General features: G+C 44.5%; 2 protein-coding genes across 2 annotated transcripts in view; one reads left to right on the top strand and one right to left on the bottom strand.

The window, feature by feature from the left end:
- Window positions 1–5,089, bottom strand: part of LOC106591176 (metal transporter CNNM1) — a 20,647-nt gene extending 15,558 nt beyond the window's left edge. The window contains 1 exon segment of the mRNA XM_082958685.1: window positions 2,845–5,089. Coding sequence (XP_082814811.1) covers window positions 2,845–4,279 — 1,435 coding nt within the window. The 5' untranslated portion in view covers window positions 4,280–5,089.
- Window positions 5,090–6,947: 1,858 nt separating this feature from the next.
- LOC106591168 (4-hydroxy-2-oxoglutarate aldolase, mitochondrial) lies at window positions 6,948–18,236 on the top strand. The gene is made up of 7 exons (XM_045690922.2): window positions 6,948–7,276; window positions 7,819–7,947; window positions 8,791–8,918; window positions 11,881–12,015; window positions 12,604–12,700; window positions 15,407–15,540; window positions 17,581–18,236. Exons 1-7 carry the CDS (start codon window positions 7,042–7,044, stop codon window positions 17,728–17,730), a joined length of 1,008 nt encoding a protein of 335 aa, XP_045546878.1. The 5' UTR covers window positions 6,948–7,041; the 3' UTR covers window positions 17,731–18,236.
- Window positions 18,237–19,292: the final 1,056 nt, after the last annotated feature.

Here is a 19,292-nt window from a genome sequence, read left to right as displayed (position 1 = left end):
TTCCTCCCTGGTTTATTCATTCATTGTCATGTCAAACAACAATGTATTCAAGTTGCTGCTCACTATATTCCAACTATAGAATTAGAATAATCATTATATTTCCATGATTCCAACAGTTCACTAATTAACTAGGCTACATGTGTTGCCCATATCATGCTGCGTGGCACAGTGTGGAAATTATAATCAAAGTGCAGGAAATGCAGAAATGTTTTTTGTTTGGAGTTGGATTGAACAGTATATATGGATAAAGACCCATTGAAATCACGTATACTGTATGTGTTGTCACTACTCCTAAAGCATATTTACAACTGTTATGATTCAAAAACATCAAATACCATCCAACACCATCATACTGTCAAAAATATTGTAAAATGATATTAACAGCCCACCAGCCCTAGCACACAGCCCTAACACACACATACACACACGCACACACAAACTCCTTTGTGCATCCACGTCTTCCTTAACCCATAATCTGGTAGAATGCTGACCACCGTTTCATCTCTCAGAGGCTTTTAGGGAGCTGAGTTCAGGGATACTTGGCCTGTGTCCCAAGATGCAACTCAATATTAGGAAGGTGTTCTTAATGTTGTGTTCACTCAATGCAGGGTGCAGACTCACCGCTCCCACACCTAGTGTCTCTAGGCTTTAGCTCAGCTCCCACACCTAGTGTCTCTAGGCTTTAGCTCAGCTCCCACACCTAGTGCCTCTAGGCTTTAGCTCAGCTCCCACACCTAGTGTCTCTAGGCTTTAGCTCAGCTCCCACACCTAGTGTCTCTAGGCTTTAGCTCAGCTCCCACACCTAGTGTCTCTAGGCTTTAGCTCAGCTCCCACACCTAGTGTCTCTAGGCTTTAGCTCAGCTCCCACACCTAGTGTCTCTAGGCTTTAGCTCAGCTCCCACACCTAGTGTCTCTAGGCTTTAGCTCAGCTCCCACACCTAGTGTCTCTAGGCTTTAGCTCAGCTCCCACACCTAGTGTCTCTAGGCTTTAGCTCAGCTCCCACACCTAGTGTCTCTAGGCTTTAGCTCAGCTCCCACACCTAGTGTCTCTAGGCTTTAGCTCAGCTCCCACACCTAGTGCCTCTAGGCTTTAGCTCAGCTCCCACACCTAGTGTCTCTAGGCTTTAGCTCAGCTCCCACACCTAGTGTCTCTAGGCTTTAGCTCAGCTCCCACACCTAGTGCCTCTAGGCTTTAGCTCAGCTCCCACACCTAGTGTCTCTAGGCTTTAGCTCAGCTCCCACACCTAGTGTCTCTAGGCTTTAGCTCAGCTCCCACACCTAGTGTCTCTAGGCTTTAGCTCAGCTCCCACACCTAGTGTCTCTAGGCTTTAGCTCAGCTCCCACACCTAGTGCCTCTAGGCTTTAGCTCAGCTCCCACACCTAGTGTCTCTAGGCTTTAGCTCAGCTCCCACACCTAGTGCCTCTAGGCTTTAGCTCAGCTCCCACACCTAGTGTCTCTAGGCTTTAGCTCAGCTCCCACACCTAGTGTCTCTAGGCTTTAGCTCAGCTCCCACACCTAGTGTCTCTAGGCTTTAGCTCAGCTCCCACACCTAGTGCCTCTAGGCTTTAGCTCAGCTCCCACACCTAGTGTCTCTAGGCTTTAGCTCAGCTCCCACACCTAGTGCCTCTAGGCTTTAGCTCAGGTCCCACACCTGGTGCCTCTGCATTCAACACACACACACACACTGTGGCTGTGTTGAATGCAGCACCAGAGGACAGATGAAGAGGGAGGGAGGGAGGGAGGGAGGGAGGGAGGGAGGGAGGGAGGGAGGGAGGGCGAAAGTGTTCTCTGAATATTTCATGTCTTCTCTCTGGGGGGCGGAGCGATGGAGGGGTGGAGGGAGAGAGAGAGGGGAGGGGTGACAGGAAAGGACATTCTAAAGGTAACAGCCTTTTTATGTCTCTCTCTCTGTCTCTCTCTCTGTCTCTCTCTCTGTCTCTCTGTCTCTCTCTCTGTCTCTCTCTGTGTCTCTCTCTGTGTCACCATGACATTCTCATCCCTCTATCTCTCTATCACACTTGTGCTCTCAATTCAATTCAAAACTCTCTCTCTCTTAAACACACACATACACACACACACACACACACACACACACTGTTTTGTTATCTATTCGTCTGTGTGGATTATACTGAGTGCTGATCTAGGATCAGGTCCCTCTTGTCCATGTAATCTAATTCATTATGTAATCTGAACGGAGAAACTGACCCAAGATCAGTTTGAGATGCAGCATCTGAGATGCTTTATGAATTTGGGTTGAGACAGTGTAAACACATACATCTATTGAAGGTGTCCTTCATGTGTTTCTCTAGCACAGCCTCTGCAATGCAACAACATGAGAAACGCTGACACTGCCTTCTTCCCCCATAAACAGACACAGACCACATGGCAACATGGCTACCTGCTATTGGTCAACAGTAGACACACCCACCAAGCCACCTTACCTGCCCATATCATCATAAACTGCCCATTAGGAATAGGCTATATCGTAGTATGTATTCCAGATGGCACTCTATTCCCTTTGTAGTAGACTATCACTGGGATGGGATATCCCTGTTAGTCACACTATGGTACAGCGCCTCTTATGGTCAGACAACAGTTGTTTCCACAGAGAGAATCTCACTGAAGTGACTTTATAAGACGACATTGACACTGGTTGGCCCAACATGTAAACTGTTGTCGTTTATGGAAATGAAATGAACAATAGGAGCTTAAACCAGTGACTCGACCAAGAAGGGAGAGAGAGGGGGAGTAAAACAGAGAGAGAGAGTGAGGGAGGAGACACACAATCATACTATCTTTTCTAGAGTTTCTTGGGTGATCTTACTCCCCCTCCCTCTCCTTACCCTTCTTGAACTCCTCCAGCATGGCATCCAGTTTGGTGTCGTTGAACACACAGTGCATGGGGTGTTTATAGAACTGTGTTATGGTCTTCAGATGGGTACAGTCATCCGGGTCAACGAACGCCAAGTCCTTCACGAACAGAATATCCACAATGTTCGACCGCAAGTTTTCGAACACCGGGATCCGCGTGTAGCCGCTCTGCATAATCTCCGACATGGTGTTGAAGTCCAGCACCGCTTCCGAGGTGAGCATGAAGCAGTCGGTTAGCGGAGTCAGAACATCTTCCACGGTCTTGGTCCGGAGCTCGAGCGCGCCCTGTATGATGTTGAGCTCCTCTTTAACCAGGTCGTGGTACGGGTCGGTCACGCGCAGCATCTCAAGGAGTTTTTCCCGCGTATAAAAGTTACTGATCTCCTGGTGGAGGATGAAGTCTAGGAGTTTACTGATGGGGTAGGAGATGGGGAAGGAGAGAACCATGAGAAGACGGGTTACCCAGATGGTTTTGGACGCAATGGCCAGGCCGTGCCGCGACGCAACAGAGTGTGGCAGGATCTCCCCAATGAAAAAGATCCCAAACGCGCAGATAATGGTGGACAACCAGGTCATCCCCAGGATCTGACACATCCACACTGCGAGCGCCGCGTTGATCAGCGCGTTGCCCAGCAGCAAAGTGCACAGGACGTAGTTACCGTGCCTCCGCACTGACTCGATTTTCCTCGCGTATTTCTGCTCCTTGTCCGTGCCGCTGTTCTGCAGAACCTGGAGCTCCACCGGGTCCAACGCGAGCAGACTGAGGTTCAGGCCACTGAAGAGTGCCGAGAGGGCCAGTAACAGAACCGATACTAACACTTGAAGCCAGAGGTCCGGTTCGGCCCCGCGCTCCACCACGGCGACCCAGAAATCCCGGGTCCGGTAGTGTTCCCATTTGGACCCGTCGAAGGCGCACATAGAATAGTACTTCATCTTCTCTCCCCTGCGCAGGTTCTTAGCCAGTACTTCCACCAACACGGAGTTCTGACTCGAAGCGGACTTGAAAGAGCCCAAGATCTCAATATCCGAGCTCCTGGCGTTTTTATCCATGCACATATTCCGCTTCGGGTGGACCTGCCCCTCTCTCCCCGGCCTCGGCTCCTCGATAAATGCTATCCAGGGAGCAGCGTTGGCTCTGGCCCCAGCGGTCCGGTTGAGCCTCTGTGGGGATGAGGCGTAGTAGACCCGCAGCATGAAGCGGGTTCCCTCCGTGGCTTTCAGCACCCCGTCGTCCACGGACAGCTCTCCCCCGGTCTCCTCCGGACGGAAACCGAGCAGGGCGAGGGACGGGGAGGGGATGAGGCAGAGGGACAGGAGAGAGAGGAACAGCAGCCGGGCTGGGGAGAGCGGTACCCTGGGGAAGAGGGGGGAGGTTCGGGACCGGGCAGCTGCATCTTCCGCAGCCATGATGCAGAGTGAGATTCTCCGCCACACTACAGATGCGAACCGACCGAGTCACGTGGCGGTGGCGCGCTCACACTCCATCTGCCGGTGGTGGGAGGGGGACCAGTTCCTTTACAGCAGCTGCATTTCCCGGTGTTGTTGTTGATGCTGATGATGCTTCTCTACTCTACTACACCATGCAGCTAACGGGGCGGGTGGCTGGCTGGCCGCCTGTAGGCAAGTCATTTTTTTTGGTGGGAGAGAGAATTCACCAGAATGATGTAGTGACGTAATGCAATTTTGCACGAAGATGCCGGCTACAAATGCCAAAAGGCACACGTACTGAGGCACACAAAAATAGAACACGGGAAGTTTCCATTCCAGATTGCTTCCCATCCCCAGTAATTGTCGAGTGGGAAATGTGGGAAATGTAATAAGACTTAATTATCAGATTCCTTATCAAAGTCCCCCCACTCTGTCTAGCTATTCTACTCTCCACACCCAATCTGAATCTGTTTCTGCGCACGGACAAATAGCAGCCTATGCTATTGCCTGCACTGCACCTACTAAAAACATTATTCCAAAGATGTCCATGTTTTTGTGCAGTGGGTTTATAATTACGTAAACAGCATAGTCATCCTACTGGTATGTCTGTCTGTCTCTCTGTTATATTCCCGTAACAACACATTGTGGGCAGACGGAATGGAAACAAAAATTACTGCTAAAGAATGTCGTGGATCGGATGTGGCTTTTATGAAACTATTATCTCTCTCCCTCCCCCCTCTCTCTGTCTCCCACTCTGCATCTCTTCCTCGCTCGCGCTCTGCCTGTTTCTCTCCCAATTCTCTCTTTATCCTACCTATATCCCTCCTTCGCTTTCTCTCGCTCTCTCGCTCTCTCTCTCTCTCTCTCTCTCTCTCTCCCCCCCTCTCCCTCTCTGTCTCTCTCCCCTCTCCCTCTCTCTCTCTCTCTCTCTCTCATACATGAACAAAAGGCTGAGGAGCAGTATATTGTTGTGTAGAGCTGGCCGAGGCACAGCCTGGCTCAGTAAACAGCTCTCCCTGATCAGCGCCAAGGCCGGGACTCCTTCTTTCACCTGTCTGTCAGGCACACAGACCATGCTCAGAATGGTGATTATGCCTCCAGACTACACAAAGGTCCTATATAGAACCAAAAAGGGTTATATCGCTTGCTTCGCGTATGGAACCCCTAAAAGTTCTATAGAGAACCCCAAATAACCCCTTTTTTCTAAGAGCATACCTAGAACCAGTGCCTGGTTTAGTTTGAGGATAATATTAATAATATATATATTTTTAAAGACATTATGCAAAGTAATCTGATGTAAAGCAAAACAATTTTGTGAATTAGGACTATTGAGATTTCAACGTGGATCACTTGTGAGTTGTCTTGTGTGTAGACATAATATCATGATTGGAATATATCGGTTATACTCTCCAGAAGACGGCGCTATTGTACAACATATGATAATATATGTGCTAACAATAATTCATGATAATGTATCCATCTTTACCTATAACTGATTGAAGCCCTGGTCATAGCTGTAGTAATATCACATATTCTATAGATTCATGATCCATTGTCCTCATAATCAATTAAATCACACATGTTCCAAAGAAACGGTATGATTTGCATATGGATATGGATATGCGAGATTTGATCAAAAACATTATCACTCTTATGTTCTAATACCGGTAAGTAGCCTACTTTCTGAGGTTTGTTTTTGTAAACATCAAAAATAGTAACTATATTTTATAACTGTCTTGCTCTTTATTGGTGGTCCCTGCATGGCGTGGGCGGATCTTCACCGAAACGAAAGATTATGGATATACTGACAAGATACTTGTCTCTCCGCCCTGACAATGTTAGTCGCTGTCTATCCCCCGCCTTTCTTTAGATTAGTGGATGGATACATCTCATTATTTTAATACTATTTTGAATATTTGATGAGGGTTGTTGACGTCAACCGCTGTGCTCAATGGAGAGACTCTATTCCACTTGCCTCATAACATGAATATGCATAGCCATCTCGAGACAACTGCGATATAAAGTGCTTTTTCTCTAAATTACGGTGATGGCACGTGTGCTACTTATATCAGCACACTCTGACAACCTAACTATTCCAAAATGTCTATTCAATCAAATAAACCTCACGTAGCACACGTGAGGTTAATAAGCCATTCATTGTTTGTTGTTGACCAAATTCGACACTCATTGACCGCCAAACAAAAACTCCTTGCTTGGTGTGCGAAAAAACTTAACCTGCTGGAGGGAGACCGATTTTCCGCCGAGTTGGGCCTCTCTTTACCTCTTCCTCTCTGCCAAAACTGAAGCAAGCCTGTGCTGCTGCCTAACCAGCTTGAAAGTTGCCTAGGTCCTACACCCCACTGAAATGCAAATATTTTATTCACCGGTATGTCTAATGTGCAAATGAGAATGTCCTAATAGTGATATTGAACTGAAAGTGTATAGAGATCGGCCACTTTGGAGAGTTTAGGCCTATATTCTTGGGAGCGCACAACTCGACCTGTAGCGCATAGAATAAACATGGGTAACGTACTGCATTACTAGACTCGTTGAGGAAGGCCACCTGATTTCCAAAGCTGGGAAAATGTCAAACCCCCTTAACTTTTTGTCAATATTTAGAGAGCGTCGTTGCATATTAACTGGGCTGACATAGTCTGTGCAACCATCTGTTGGTGTCGGCCACCGTACTTTGTCAACGCACCCGCTTCTGTAGCCAAAATACAGCGGTTCCATTTTACACAATGTTCGGTGTCAAAACTCTCCGAACTGTCGGTCCAGCAGTGTGTAGATGTGGTGCCTCTGTGCTGTGGAAGCCAACTAGGACCCAGAGCCGAACCCAAAGCGCTGCGGCTGGACAGAGAGTGGGCATCGGGGGGATCTACCCGCCCATAGCCACACCGTTCACTCAGAAAGAGGACGTGGACTATCAGAAACTGGATGAAAACCTGCAGAAGTATGCAAAGATTCCTTTCAAAGGTAATTACAATTTACAAAGTATTTTCTGCAATGACTGACGGGTTTATCCTGGTTCAAGTTTTTATACTGTCGTCTTTGCAAATCGAAATGAATTATGAAAATGAAGACAACATGATCTGAGGATCATACATCTAATTATTTTGTATGCGTATTAGTCCATGTAGTCTAAAGATCTTGCGTTTCCCGATGAAAGTGTCCTAACAGTAGCCTATAGCCTAATTGTGACAATTAATACTGTATATTGCGTTGAGGAGGTCGTGTCGGTGGCCTCGTGTTTGTCATATAGACAGACTGTCAGCCAGTTCATTTGGTTAGGGGCCAGGCCCAGGGCCAAGGTCCGACTCAGGCGCAGAGGTGCACGTTTGCAGGCAAGGTACAATAGATTGATACAGTCCCCAGCGGAGGGTGTTTGGTGCCCTCTGGCAGATTCCCACGGTCAGTCGCGTTTTCCTGTATACTGACGTTTCAGGGCTAGGCGCTGATCTTTCACGACTTGATTGGTGCAAACATGATGATGATGATGAAGATGTTCTGTGTTCCAGGTCTGGTGGTGCAGGGCTCTAATGGAGAGTACCCCTACCTGACGGATGAGGAGAGGGTAGAGGTGGTGAGGAGGGTCAGACTGGCACTGCCCACAGACAAACTGGTCATGGCAGGATCCGGATGTGAATGTAAGGCCCTGTGTGAGTCTGTGTGACAGAGAAGGAGACCATTTGACTCTCATTAATGTAACTGACCGATGACCACATATAGGAACCATATGAAAAATGGCTACTGAATTTTACAGCAAAAATGTGTTCATGTGTGAATACTGTGATTTTGACTATTTCAGGAGACACTTTACCTCTCAGCCCAGCTATAGAGTTTTAATATCATGTGGTTTTATTGGCTGATAATGGTTGTCCAATAAACCCAATAACACAATATTTTATTGGGCTGTATGGTCATTGCTACCACATCATGCCCCTGTAATGCCCCAGTGTTAATGACTGAAAAGGATGGCCACTTTCCTATATTGTATAGGTTACAACATGACATTAACATGGTGCACTTAGCCTACATAGAGATGTTATAACACAGTACATAGCCAGTAATATAACATTTGAAATGTCTTATGTTCTTTTAAAACTTTTCGAGCATAATGTTTCCCTCGTTTATTTCCCTTTTGTTTATTGTCTACTTCACTTGCTTTGGCAATGTAATTATATGTTTCCCATGCCAATGAAGCCCTTTAATGGAATTGAATAGTGTTGTAAACATGGATCTGAATAAATCTCTTTCTCTCTCCTTTTCTTTTTCTCCCTTTTCTTTCTCTCCCATCTCTCTCCCTCTTTATCCTTTCTTCTCCTTTCTGTCCCTCACTCCTTCTAATCCCTCCCTCCCTCCCTCCCTCTCTATCTCTTTCTCTCTCTCTCTGTCTCCCCCCTTATCTCTCCTCTCTAACCTTTCCCTCACCCCGATCTCCCTCTCCCCCTCGCTTTCTCCCCCTCTCCCCTGTCCCCCCTCCCCCTCAGCCACCAAAGCTACGGTAGTGATGACAGAGAGGATGGCGGGGGCGGGGGCAGACCTGGTTCTCGTGGTAACGCCATGCTTCTACAAGGGCATGATGGACAGCAGGGCGCTTGTTCACCACTTCACACAGGTCAGCTGATTTTCTACTACTTTTTCTACTACTTCTACAACTACTTCCTCTACTTCTATTACTTCTACTTCTATTACTTCTACTACTTCTACTTCTACTACTACTTCTACTTCTACTACTTCTACTTCTACTTCTATTACTACTTCTACTTCTACTACTTCTACTACTTCTACTTCTACTTCTATTACTTCTACTACTACTTCTACTACTACTTCTACTACTTCTACTTCTTCTACTACTTCTACTACTTCTACTACTACTACTTGTTCTACTACTTCTACTACTTCTTCTACTACTTCTACTACTACTTCTTCTACTACTTCTACTACTTCTACTACTACTACTTCTTCTACTACTTCTACTACTTCTTCTACTACTTCTACTTCTTCTACTTTTACTACTACTTCTTCTACTTTTACTACTTCTACTACTACTTCTACTACTACTTCTTCTACTACTACTTCCTCTACTTCTACTACTTCTACTACTACTTCCTCTACTTCTACTACTTCTACTATTACTTCCTCTACTTTTACTACTTCTACTACTTCTTCTACTACTTCTACTACTCACTCCTCCTCTACTTCTACTACTACTTCTACTACTTCTTCTACTACTACTTTTACTACTTCTACTACTACTTCCTCTACTTCTACTACTTCTACTACTACTTCCTCTACTTCTACTACTTCTACTACTACTTCCTCTACTTCTACTACTTCTACTACTACTTCCTCTACTTCTACTACTTCTACTACTACTTCCTCTACTTCTACTACTTCTACTACTTCTACTACTACTTCCTCTACTTCTACTACTTCTACTACTTCACCTACTATTACTTCTACTACTTCTTCTTCTCGTCTTCTTATTCTTCTTCACACAGAACAGCTGTCCTCTCTATTAGAGGTCGACCGATTAATAGGCATGGCCGATTAATTAGGGCCGATTTCAAGTTTTCATAACAACTGGTATATGTCATTTTTGGATGCCGATTATGGCCGATTACATTGCATTCCACGAGGAAACTGTGTGGCAGGCTGACCAGCTGTTACGTGAGTGCAGCAAGGAGCCAAGGTAAGTTGCTAGCTAGCATTAAACTTATCTTATAAAAAACACTCAATCTTCACTTAATCACTAGTTAACTACAGATGGTTGATGATATTACTAGGTTAACTAGCTTGTCCTGCGTTGCATATAATCAATGCGGTGCCTGTTAATTTATCATCGAATCACAAACGGGTGATGAATTAACAAAAGCGCATTCGCGAAAAAAAGCACAATCATTGCACGAATGTACCTAACCATAAACATCAATGCCTTTGTGTCACTTCTCTTGCGTTCATTGCACGTAGAGTTAGGGTATATGCAACAGGTTGGGCCGCCTGGCAAGTCCTCAACTGGCAGCTTCATTAAAAGGTACCCACAAAACACCAGTCTCAATGTCAACAGTGAAGAGGTGACTCTGGGATGCTGGCCTTCTAGGCAGAGTTGTAAAGAAAAAGCCATATCTCAGACTGGCCAAATAAAATAAAAGATTAAGATGGGCTAAAGAACATAGACACTGGACAGAGGAACTCTGCCTAGAAAGCCAGCATCCCGGAGTTGCCTCTTCACTGTTGACTTTGAGACTGGTGTTTTGCGGGTTCTTTTTAATGAAGCTGCCAGTTGAAGACTTGTGAGGCGTCTGTTTCTCAAACTAGACACTCTAATGTACTTGTCCTCTTGCTCAGTTGTGCACCGGGGCCTCCCACTCCTCTTTCTATTCTGGTTAGAGCCAGTTTGCGCTGTTCTGTGAAGGGAGTAGTACACAACGTTGTACGAGATCTTCAGTTTCTTGGGAATTTCTCACATGGAATAGCCATCATTTCTCAGAACAAGAATATACTGAAGAGTTTCCGAAGAAAGTTTTTTGTTTCTGGCCATTTTGAGCCTGTAATCAAACCCACAAATGCTGATGCTCCAGATACTCAACTAGTCTAAAGAAGGCCATTTTTATTGCTTCTTTAATCAGGACAACAGTTTTCAGCTGTGCTAACATAATTGCAAAAGGGTTTTCTAATGATCAATTAGCCTTTTAAAATGATAAACTTGGATTAGCTAACACAACGTGCCACTGGAACACAGGACTGATGGTTGCTGATAATTGGCCTCTGTACGCCTATGTAGATATTCCATAAAAAAATCAGCCGTTTCCAGCTACAATAGTCATTTACAACATTAACAATGTCTATTTCTGATCAATTTGATGTTATTTTAATGGACAGAAAATGTGCTTTTCTTTTAAAAACAAGGACACTTCCAAGTGACCCCAAACTTTTGAACGGTAGTGTATATCATATGTCTTAATATTGTAATGAAACAGCAGGGAACAGGTCTCAAACCCTCAACCTTCTAGCCCGAAGTCCAGCTTTCTATCGACTGTGCTGCAAAAGCATGCTCCAGTGGCAGTCAATATCCGCGCTTATAAACCCAGGGTCATTACAAAATATACCATATGTCTTAATCTATACAATATATCTTAATATATACCATATGTCTTAATCTATACAATATATCTTAATATATACCACATGTCTTAATATATACCATATGTCTTAATATATACCATATGTCTTAATATATACAATATATCTTAATATATACCACATGTCTTAATATATACCACATGTCTTAATATATACCCAGCATCCGTCTTAATATATACCATATCCCGCCCCGTCTTAATATATACCACTGCATCCGTCTTAATATATACCATATGTCTCCTTGCAATATATACCACATGTCATAATATATACCACATGTCATAATATATATGTCATAGTTCTGTTCTGTTCTGAACCCATGCAGTCTGGACCATAGAAATAGAATGCAATAGATACATAATTATTCTGATTCTATGGCCTGGACCGGGGGGTTGTGTTTGGTCCCGGTGTTGTCTCTCTGTCTCCCCCTGTAGGTGGCAGACAGTAGTCCAGTACCAGTAGTTCTGTACAATGTCCCGGCTAACACAGGTCTGGACCTTCCTGTTGATGCTGTGGTGAGACTGGCCCAACACCCTAACATACTGGGACTCAAGGACAGCGGAGGAGACGTGAGTCCTCACACACACACACACACACACACAATCTATTTATTTGATTGATGGATCAGTTACCGACCGTGCTGTCTTGTTTCAAGTGATTTGACTGACTGATGGTTGCTAAAAAGGTTTTCAGGTTTTCCCTGTGGGTTTTCCCACTGTGTGTGTGTGTGTGTGTTTTATGTATCCTTTGAACATCACAGCATTTCAAGTTTATTTGGAAACGGTGGTTCATGTCTTGACTGACAAGAGAATAATAGGGAGGGATGAATATTGCATGGAAAACTCCCTTCATCTCCTCTTTTGAAGTATCTCTTCTCACCTGTCAAAACTCTCGTTCCATTCTCTCTTTCTCTCTGTTTACTTTTCAGTCGTTATTTAGTGATGAGAGTTGTTTGGTACTACTGGCCTACTGCTCCTCCTGACAACAGTCCTCATCCTGACAGCAGGGAGGGGTGATGGGGAGAACATGCTGTCGGCATCCCAAATGCCACCCTATTCCCTATAAAGTGCACTACAGTTGATCAGGGCCTATAGGGACGCATACCACTGTTTTTCTCTCCTTTTACATCCCTGGGTTTTTCTCCTGTCGTTCCTCAGATCACCAGGATCGCTCTGATCGTTCACAAAACGAAGCCGCAGGATTTTCAGGTTCTGGCGGGTTCCGCTGGGTTCCTCATGGCGGCGTATTCCGTGGGTAAGAACTTAGAACCTAGCACACAGACCCTATAGCTTAGAATCTAGAACCTACAACATAGAATGTAGAGTTTAAGAACCACAAACGTAGAACCTAGAACTTGGAACTGACATTGACCATCTCAATTCCCTCTCTGGTAATCACTTAGCGTTATATCACAGGGTGTAGGGTACCAAACAGCACTTCTCTCCTATGCTAGCTAGTACCACCCAACTTTGTACTGCAGACATGTATGAATATGTGAAAACCTTAGGGGATAGAGAGAATAGAGCTATATAGAGTATGAACCTCCGACTAATGAGTCGTTCTCTCTGTCAGATTATACTGTCTCTGTATCTGTATCTGTCCTACAGAGCTGTCTCTCTCTCTCTCTCCTCTCTCTCTCTCTCTCTCTCTCTCTCTCTCTCTCTCTCAGCTCACATTTACACAGGTGAAATGTGATAATAATCTGATTGGGTGTATGCTGCAGTAATATAGATTATTTTATTTAACTAGGCAAGTCAGTTAAGAACACGTTCTTATTTACAATGACGGCCTACCAATAGGCAAAAGGCCACCTGCGGTCACGAGGGCTGGGATTTAAAAATAAAAAATTAATTAAATAAAAATATAGGACAAAACACACATCACGACAAGAGAGACAACACAACACTACATAAAGAGAGACCTAAAACGACAACATAGCATGACAACACAGCATGGTAGCAACACAACATGACGACAACATAGCATGGCAGCAACACATGACAACACAGCATGGTAGCAACACAACATGACGACAACACAGCATGGTAGCAACACAACATGGCTGCAGCACACATGGTAGCAGCACAAAACGGGGTACAAACATTATTGGGCACAGACAACAGCACAAAGGGCAAGAAGGTAGAGACAACAATACGTCACGCAAAGCAGCCACAACTGTCAGTAAGAGTGTCCATGATTGAGTCTTTGAATGACGAGATGGATATAAAACTGTCCAGTTTGAGAGTTTGTTGCAGCTCGTTCCAGTCACTAGCTGCAGCGAACTGAAAAGAGAGCGACCCAGGGATGTGTGTGCTTTGGGGACCTTTAACAGAATGTGACTGGCAGAACGGGTGTTTGTATGGGGAGGATGAGGGCAGCAGTAGATATCTCAGATAGGGGGGAGTGAGGCCTAAGAGGGTTTTATAAATAAGCATCAACCAGTGGGTCTTGCGACAGGTATACAGAGATGACTAGTTTACAGCGGAGTAGAGACTGCAGTGATGTGTCCTATAAGGAGCAGTAATATAGTACAGAGTGCAGTGTAGTGATGTGTCCTATAAGGAGCAGTAATATAGTACAGTGTAGTGATGTGTCCTATAAGGAGCAGTAATATAGTACAGAGTGCAGTGATGTGTCCTATAAGGAGCAGTAATATAGTACAGAGTGTAGTGATGTGTCCTATAAGGAGCAGTAATATAGTACAGTGTAGTGATGTGACCTATAAGGAGCAGTAATATAGTACAGAGTGTAGTGATGTGTCCTATAAGGAGCAGTAATATAGTACAGAGTGTAGTGATGTGTCCTATAAGGAGCAGTAATATAGTACAGAGTGTAGTGATGTGTCCTATAAGGAGCAGTAATATAGTACAGAGTGTAGTGATGTGACCTATAAGGAGCAGTAATATAGTACAGAGTGTAGTGATGTGTCCTATAAGGAGCAGTAATATAGTACAGAGTGTAGTGATGTGTCCTATAAGGAGCAGTAATATAGTACAGAGTGTAGTGATGTGTCCTATAAGGAGCAGTAATATAGTACAGAGTGTAGTGATGTGTCCTATAAGGAGCAGTAATATAGTACAGAGTGTAGTGATGTGTCCTATAAGGAGCAGTAATATAGTACAGTGTAGTGATGTGTCCTATAAGGAGCAGTAATATAGTACAGAGTGTAGTGATGTGACCTATAGGGAGCAGTAATATAGTACAGAGTGCAGTGATGTGATGTGTCCTATAAGGAGCAGTAATATAGTACAGAGTGCAGTGATGTGTCCTATAAGGAGCAGTAATATAGTACAGTGTAGTGATGTGTCCTATAAGGAGCAGTAATATAGTACAGAGTGTAGTGATGTGACCTATAGGGAGCAGTAATATAGTACAGAGTGTAGTGATGTGACCTATAGGGAGCAGTAATATAGTACAGTGTGTAGTGATGTGACCTATAGGGAGCAGTAATATAGTACAGAGTGTAGTGATGTGACCTATAGGGAGCAGTAATATAGTACAGTGTAGTGATGTGTCCTATAAGGAGCAGTAATATAGATGATCTGCAGAGAGGAGGAGTACAGGATGACTAATATCATGTGACTGGGATTTGGTGGGTGTGTCTGTACTGTGTGTCTGTACTGTCTGTGTACAGTACGTGTGTGTGTGTGTGTGTGTGTGATGTTGAGATCCACAGCTCCTTCATCTACCTCAAGATGCTGAAGGAAGGGGTGTGTCATATGGCTGTCAATCAAAATGCATATTTGAGGAAATCATATGGGATGTCAGTCACACACACGCGCACGGGCCCAGGGCCCATCTGCCAATCATTACAGTTAGATATGCTTCCATAAGCTGTCAGTCAAATAGTAGGAATATGAAGGAGCAGGTCACGTGTGAGTGTTAAAGCTGTGTTTCAGATCAATAATACTGACAAGTAGTCCATTTAAAAGTGTGTGTGTGTGTGTGTGGGTGTTGCAGGTTGTGTGGGCGGTGTGTGTGCGCTTGCCAACGTGCTGGGTCGTGAGGTGTGTGAGCTGGAGCAGCTGTGTGTGTCGGGACGGTGGGAAGAAGCCAGTGCTCTGCAGCAGCGCCTCATAGAGCCCAACACTGCTGTAAGTCAAGCTACATAAACCCTATGTAACCCTACATAAGAGTTGACATTGTGACTTCATGACAGCTCCAGAGCTCTAAGTAGCATAAGAGTGACATAGAGATGGCAAAGACATAGAGCTCAACACTACTGTGAGTGAAGCTTCATATCCCTACATACAGTGCATTCAGAAAGTATTTAGACCTCTTGACATTTTCCACATTTAGTTATGTGATGGATTACATGTAATGTTTTCCTCATCAATCTTTATACAATACCCCATAATGACAAAGAAACAAAAACAGGTTTTTAGAAATGTTTGCAAATTTGTTGGAAATAAAAAAACAGAAATACCTTATTTACATAAATATTCATACCCTTTGCTATGAGACTTGAAATTGAGCTCAGCTGCATCCTGTTTCCATTCATCATCTTTGAGATGTTTCTACAACTTGATTGGACTCCACATGTGGTAAATTCAATTGATTGGATATGATTTGGAAAGGCACACACCTGTCTATATAAGGTCCCACAGTTGACAGTGCATGTCAGAGCACAAACCAAGCCATGTGGTTGAAGGAATTGTCCGTAGAGCTCCGAGACGGGATTGTGTCGAGGCACCGATCTAGGGAAGGGTAACAAAACATTTCTGCAGCATTGAAGGTCCCCAAGAACACAGAGGCCTCCATCATTCTTAAATGGAAGAAGTTTGGAACCACTTAAGATTCTTCCTTGAGCTGGCCTTCCAGCCAAACTGAGCAATCGGGGGAGAAGAGCCTTGGTCTGCCTTGGTCTGACAGAGCTCCAGAGTTTCTCTGTGGAGATGGAAGAACCTTCCAGAAGGACAACCATCTCTGCAGCACTACAACCATCAGGCCTTTATAGTAGTAGCCAGACAGAAGCCACTCCTCAGTAAAAGGCACATGACAGCCTGCTTGGAGTTTGCCAAAGGGCACCAAAAGGACTCTGACCATGAGAAACAAGATTCTCTGGTCTGATGAAACCAAGATTGAACTCTTTGGCATGAATGCCAAGTGTCACGTCTGGAGGAAACCTGGCACCATCCCTACGGTGAAGCATGGTGGTGGCAGGATCATGCTGTGGGGATGTTTTTCAGAGGCAGGGGCTGGGAAACTAGTCAGGATCGAGGGAAAGATGAAAACCTGCTCCAGAGTGCTCAGGACTTCAGACAAGGGCAACGGTTCACCTTCCAAAAGAACAACGACCCTAAGCAGACAGCCAAGACAACACAGGAGTGGCTTTAGGACAAGTCTCTGAATGTCCTTGAGTGGCCGGGCCAGAGCCCGGACTTGAACCCAATGAAACATCTCTGGAGAGACCTGAAAATAGCTGTGCAGTGACGCTCCCCATCCAACCTGACAGAACTTGGGAGGATCTGCAGAGAAGAATGAGAGAAACTCCCCAAATACAGGTGTGCCAAGCTTGTACCGTCATACCCAAGAAGACTCAAGGCTGTAATCGCTGCCAAAGGTGCTTCAACAAAGTACTGAGTAAAGGGTCTGAATACTTATGCAAGTGTGACATTTCATTATTTATTTTTTATACATTTGCATACATTTCTAAAAAAAACGTTTTGCTTTATCATTATGGGGTATTGTGTGTAGATGGATGAAAAAAACAAATGTCATCAATTTTAGAATAAGGCTGTAACGTAACAAAATGTGTGAAAAGTCAAGGGTTCTGAATACTTTCCGAATGCACTGTAGCTATATGTGACATTGAGCCAAACACTGCTGTAAGTCAAGCTACATAGTCCTACATGAAAGTGACATAACAGTGACATAGCCCTACATAGGAGTGACATAGAGTCCAGCACAGCTTTGAGTGAACCTACATAGCCCTAAATAACCCTGCATAATTTTGTCACAGAGCTGTGAGTCAAGCTACATTACCCTTCAATGGGGGACTTGACAGGTACGATAGCGTCAGAACACAAAGCTACATTACCCTACAACCAGTAAATGTGACATAAGAACAGGGTTAAGTTCTTGGCATAACATCACCCCCCCACCACATCCACTCCTCTCTTTGTTGTTATTAGGTGACCAGGAAGTTTGGCGTTCCCGCTCTCAAGCAGGCGATGGAGTGGTTTGGTTACCACGGTGGCACCTGTCGCTCTCCTCTTCAACCGCTCTCAGAGGCCGAATCACAGCAGCTCAGACTGGACTTCTCCACCAATGGCTGGCTCTGAAGGGGACAGGGGGCGGGACTGAGTAGAAGACAAGGGACTGGGCCTGCTCCAGGTTGAAGTTGGCATCATAGAATAGAATGCGTAGAACATTATGGCTTCATTGACTTGAATGTGTATTACCTTTCTACTCATTCTTATTATATGGTTGGCTCTAACCACAGATCTAGGATCAGGTGACTACACCCAGTCCTAACCTTAACCATTAGGGAGTTGAGAAAATATGTGACCCTGTATCAGTTGTTAGGGGCAACATCAACCTACTGTGACTGTTTCATACATGCATAGCTTCCTTCCCTTCCTGGCCTTAAATCTAAGAGGACTTGATAGTTGAAAGCAATAACCAATCCAGTCCTTTCACCTATCAGTGGTCATGCTGCCTTGCTATATTCTTGGGACAGACCTCTCCTCAACAAACCTTTCATCTCAATGGGATCACCTGTACAAATAAAATACAGAAATAAACAGACAAATAAAAAGAAACAGATTGTTGTAAAGAAGGGAAAATACTGTGGCTCAATGTGATGAGACTTCCTCTGTTCCTGTTTGTCTAAAGTGTCCAAGGTTGCTCGAGCTATGTGAGGAGATATGTCAACACCGTAGGACTGTAGGACTACCCCAAGGCCTCCTGTAATGGCCATAGGGGGTTTGATTATGTCCCATATCACACCCTATTCACTACATAGTGCACTGCTGTTGACCAGAGCCCTATGGGTCCTGGTTAAAAGTAGTGCACTGTATAGGGAATGGGTTGCCATTTTTGGACGCACCCTTTGACATGAATTAAATACAGCAGGAAATAAAAAGAAATGTCAGGAATAAGAGTTTGTTTATATGCTCTAAGGAGGTTTTTCAATCTGTTTCTTCCAGATAGAGAGAGAAATAAAGAGAAAGACAACCTACCCAGCAACCGTCACTTTGTCCTGCTATTTCTGTTTAAACAAGATGAGCTCCTTCCATTCTATAGGCAACCTAGATCTATAGGTAACATTCCACAGAGCCAGGTGTCATGTCCTGCACTAACCTAGATCTATAGGTAACATTCCACAGAGCCATGTGTAATGTCCTGCACTAACCTAGATCTATAGGTAACATTCCACAGAGCCAGGTGTCATGTCCTGCACTAACCTAGATCTATAGGTAACATTCCACAGAGCCAGGTGTAATGTCCTGCACTAACCTAGATCTATAGGTAACATTCCACAGAGCCAGGTGTAATGTCCTGCACTAACCTAGATCTATAGGTAACATTCCACAGAGCCAGGTGTAATGTCCTGCACTAACCTAGATCTATAGGTAACATTCCACAGAGCCAGGTGTCATGTCCTGCACTAACCTAGATCTATAGGTAACATTCCACAGAGCCAGGTGTAATGTCCTGCACTAACCTAGATCTATAGGTAACATTCCACAGAGCCAGGTGTAATGTCCTGCACTAACCTAGATCTATAGGTAACATTCCACAGAGCCAGGTGTAATGTCCTGCACTAACCTAGATCTATAGGTAACATTCCACAGAGCCAGGTGTAATGTCCTGCACTAACCTAGATCTATAGGTAACATTC

The sequence above is a fragment of the Salmo salar genome, chromosome 12 (assembly GCF_965601325.2).
Source record: "Salmo salar chromosome 12, fSalSal1, whole genome shotgun sequence".
NCBI lineage: Eukaryota > Metazoa > Chordata > Actinopteri > Salmoniformes > Salmonidae > Salmo > Salmo salar.
This window is presented reverse-complemented; position numbering and strand designations above follow the sequence as displayed.

Excerpts from the sequence above, each read along its gene's own strand:
- LOC106591168 (XM_045690922.2), top strand. The coding sequence starts at position 7,042 with ATGTTCGGTGTCAAAACTCTCCGAACTGTCGGTCCAGCAGTGTGTAGA. Across the intron at positions 7,277-7,818 it reads TGCAAAGATTCCTTTCAAAG|GTCTGGTGGTGCAGGGCTCT; the intron begins GTAATTACAATT and ends TCTGTGTTCCAG. Across the intron at positions 15,541-17,580 it reads TCATAGAGCCCAACACTGCT|GTGACCAGGAAGTTTGGCGT; the intron begins GTAAGTCAAGCT and ends TGTTGTTATTAG.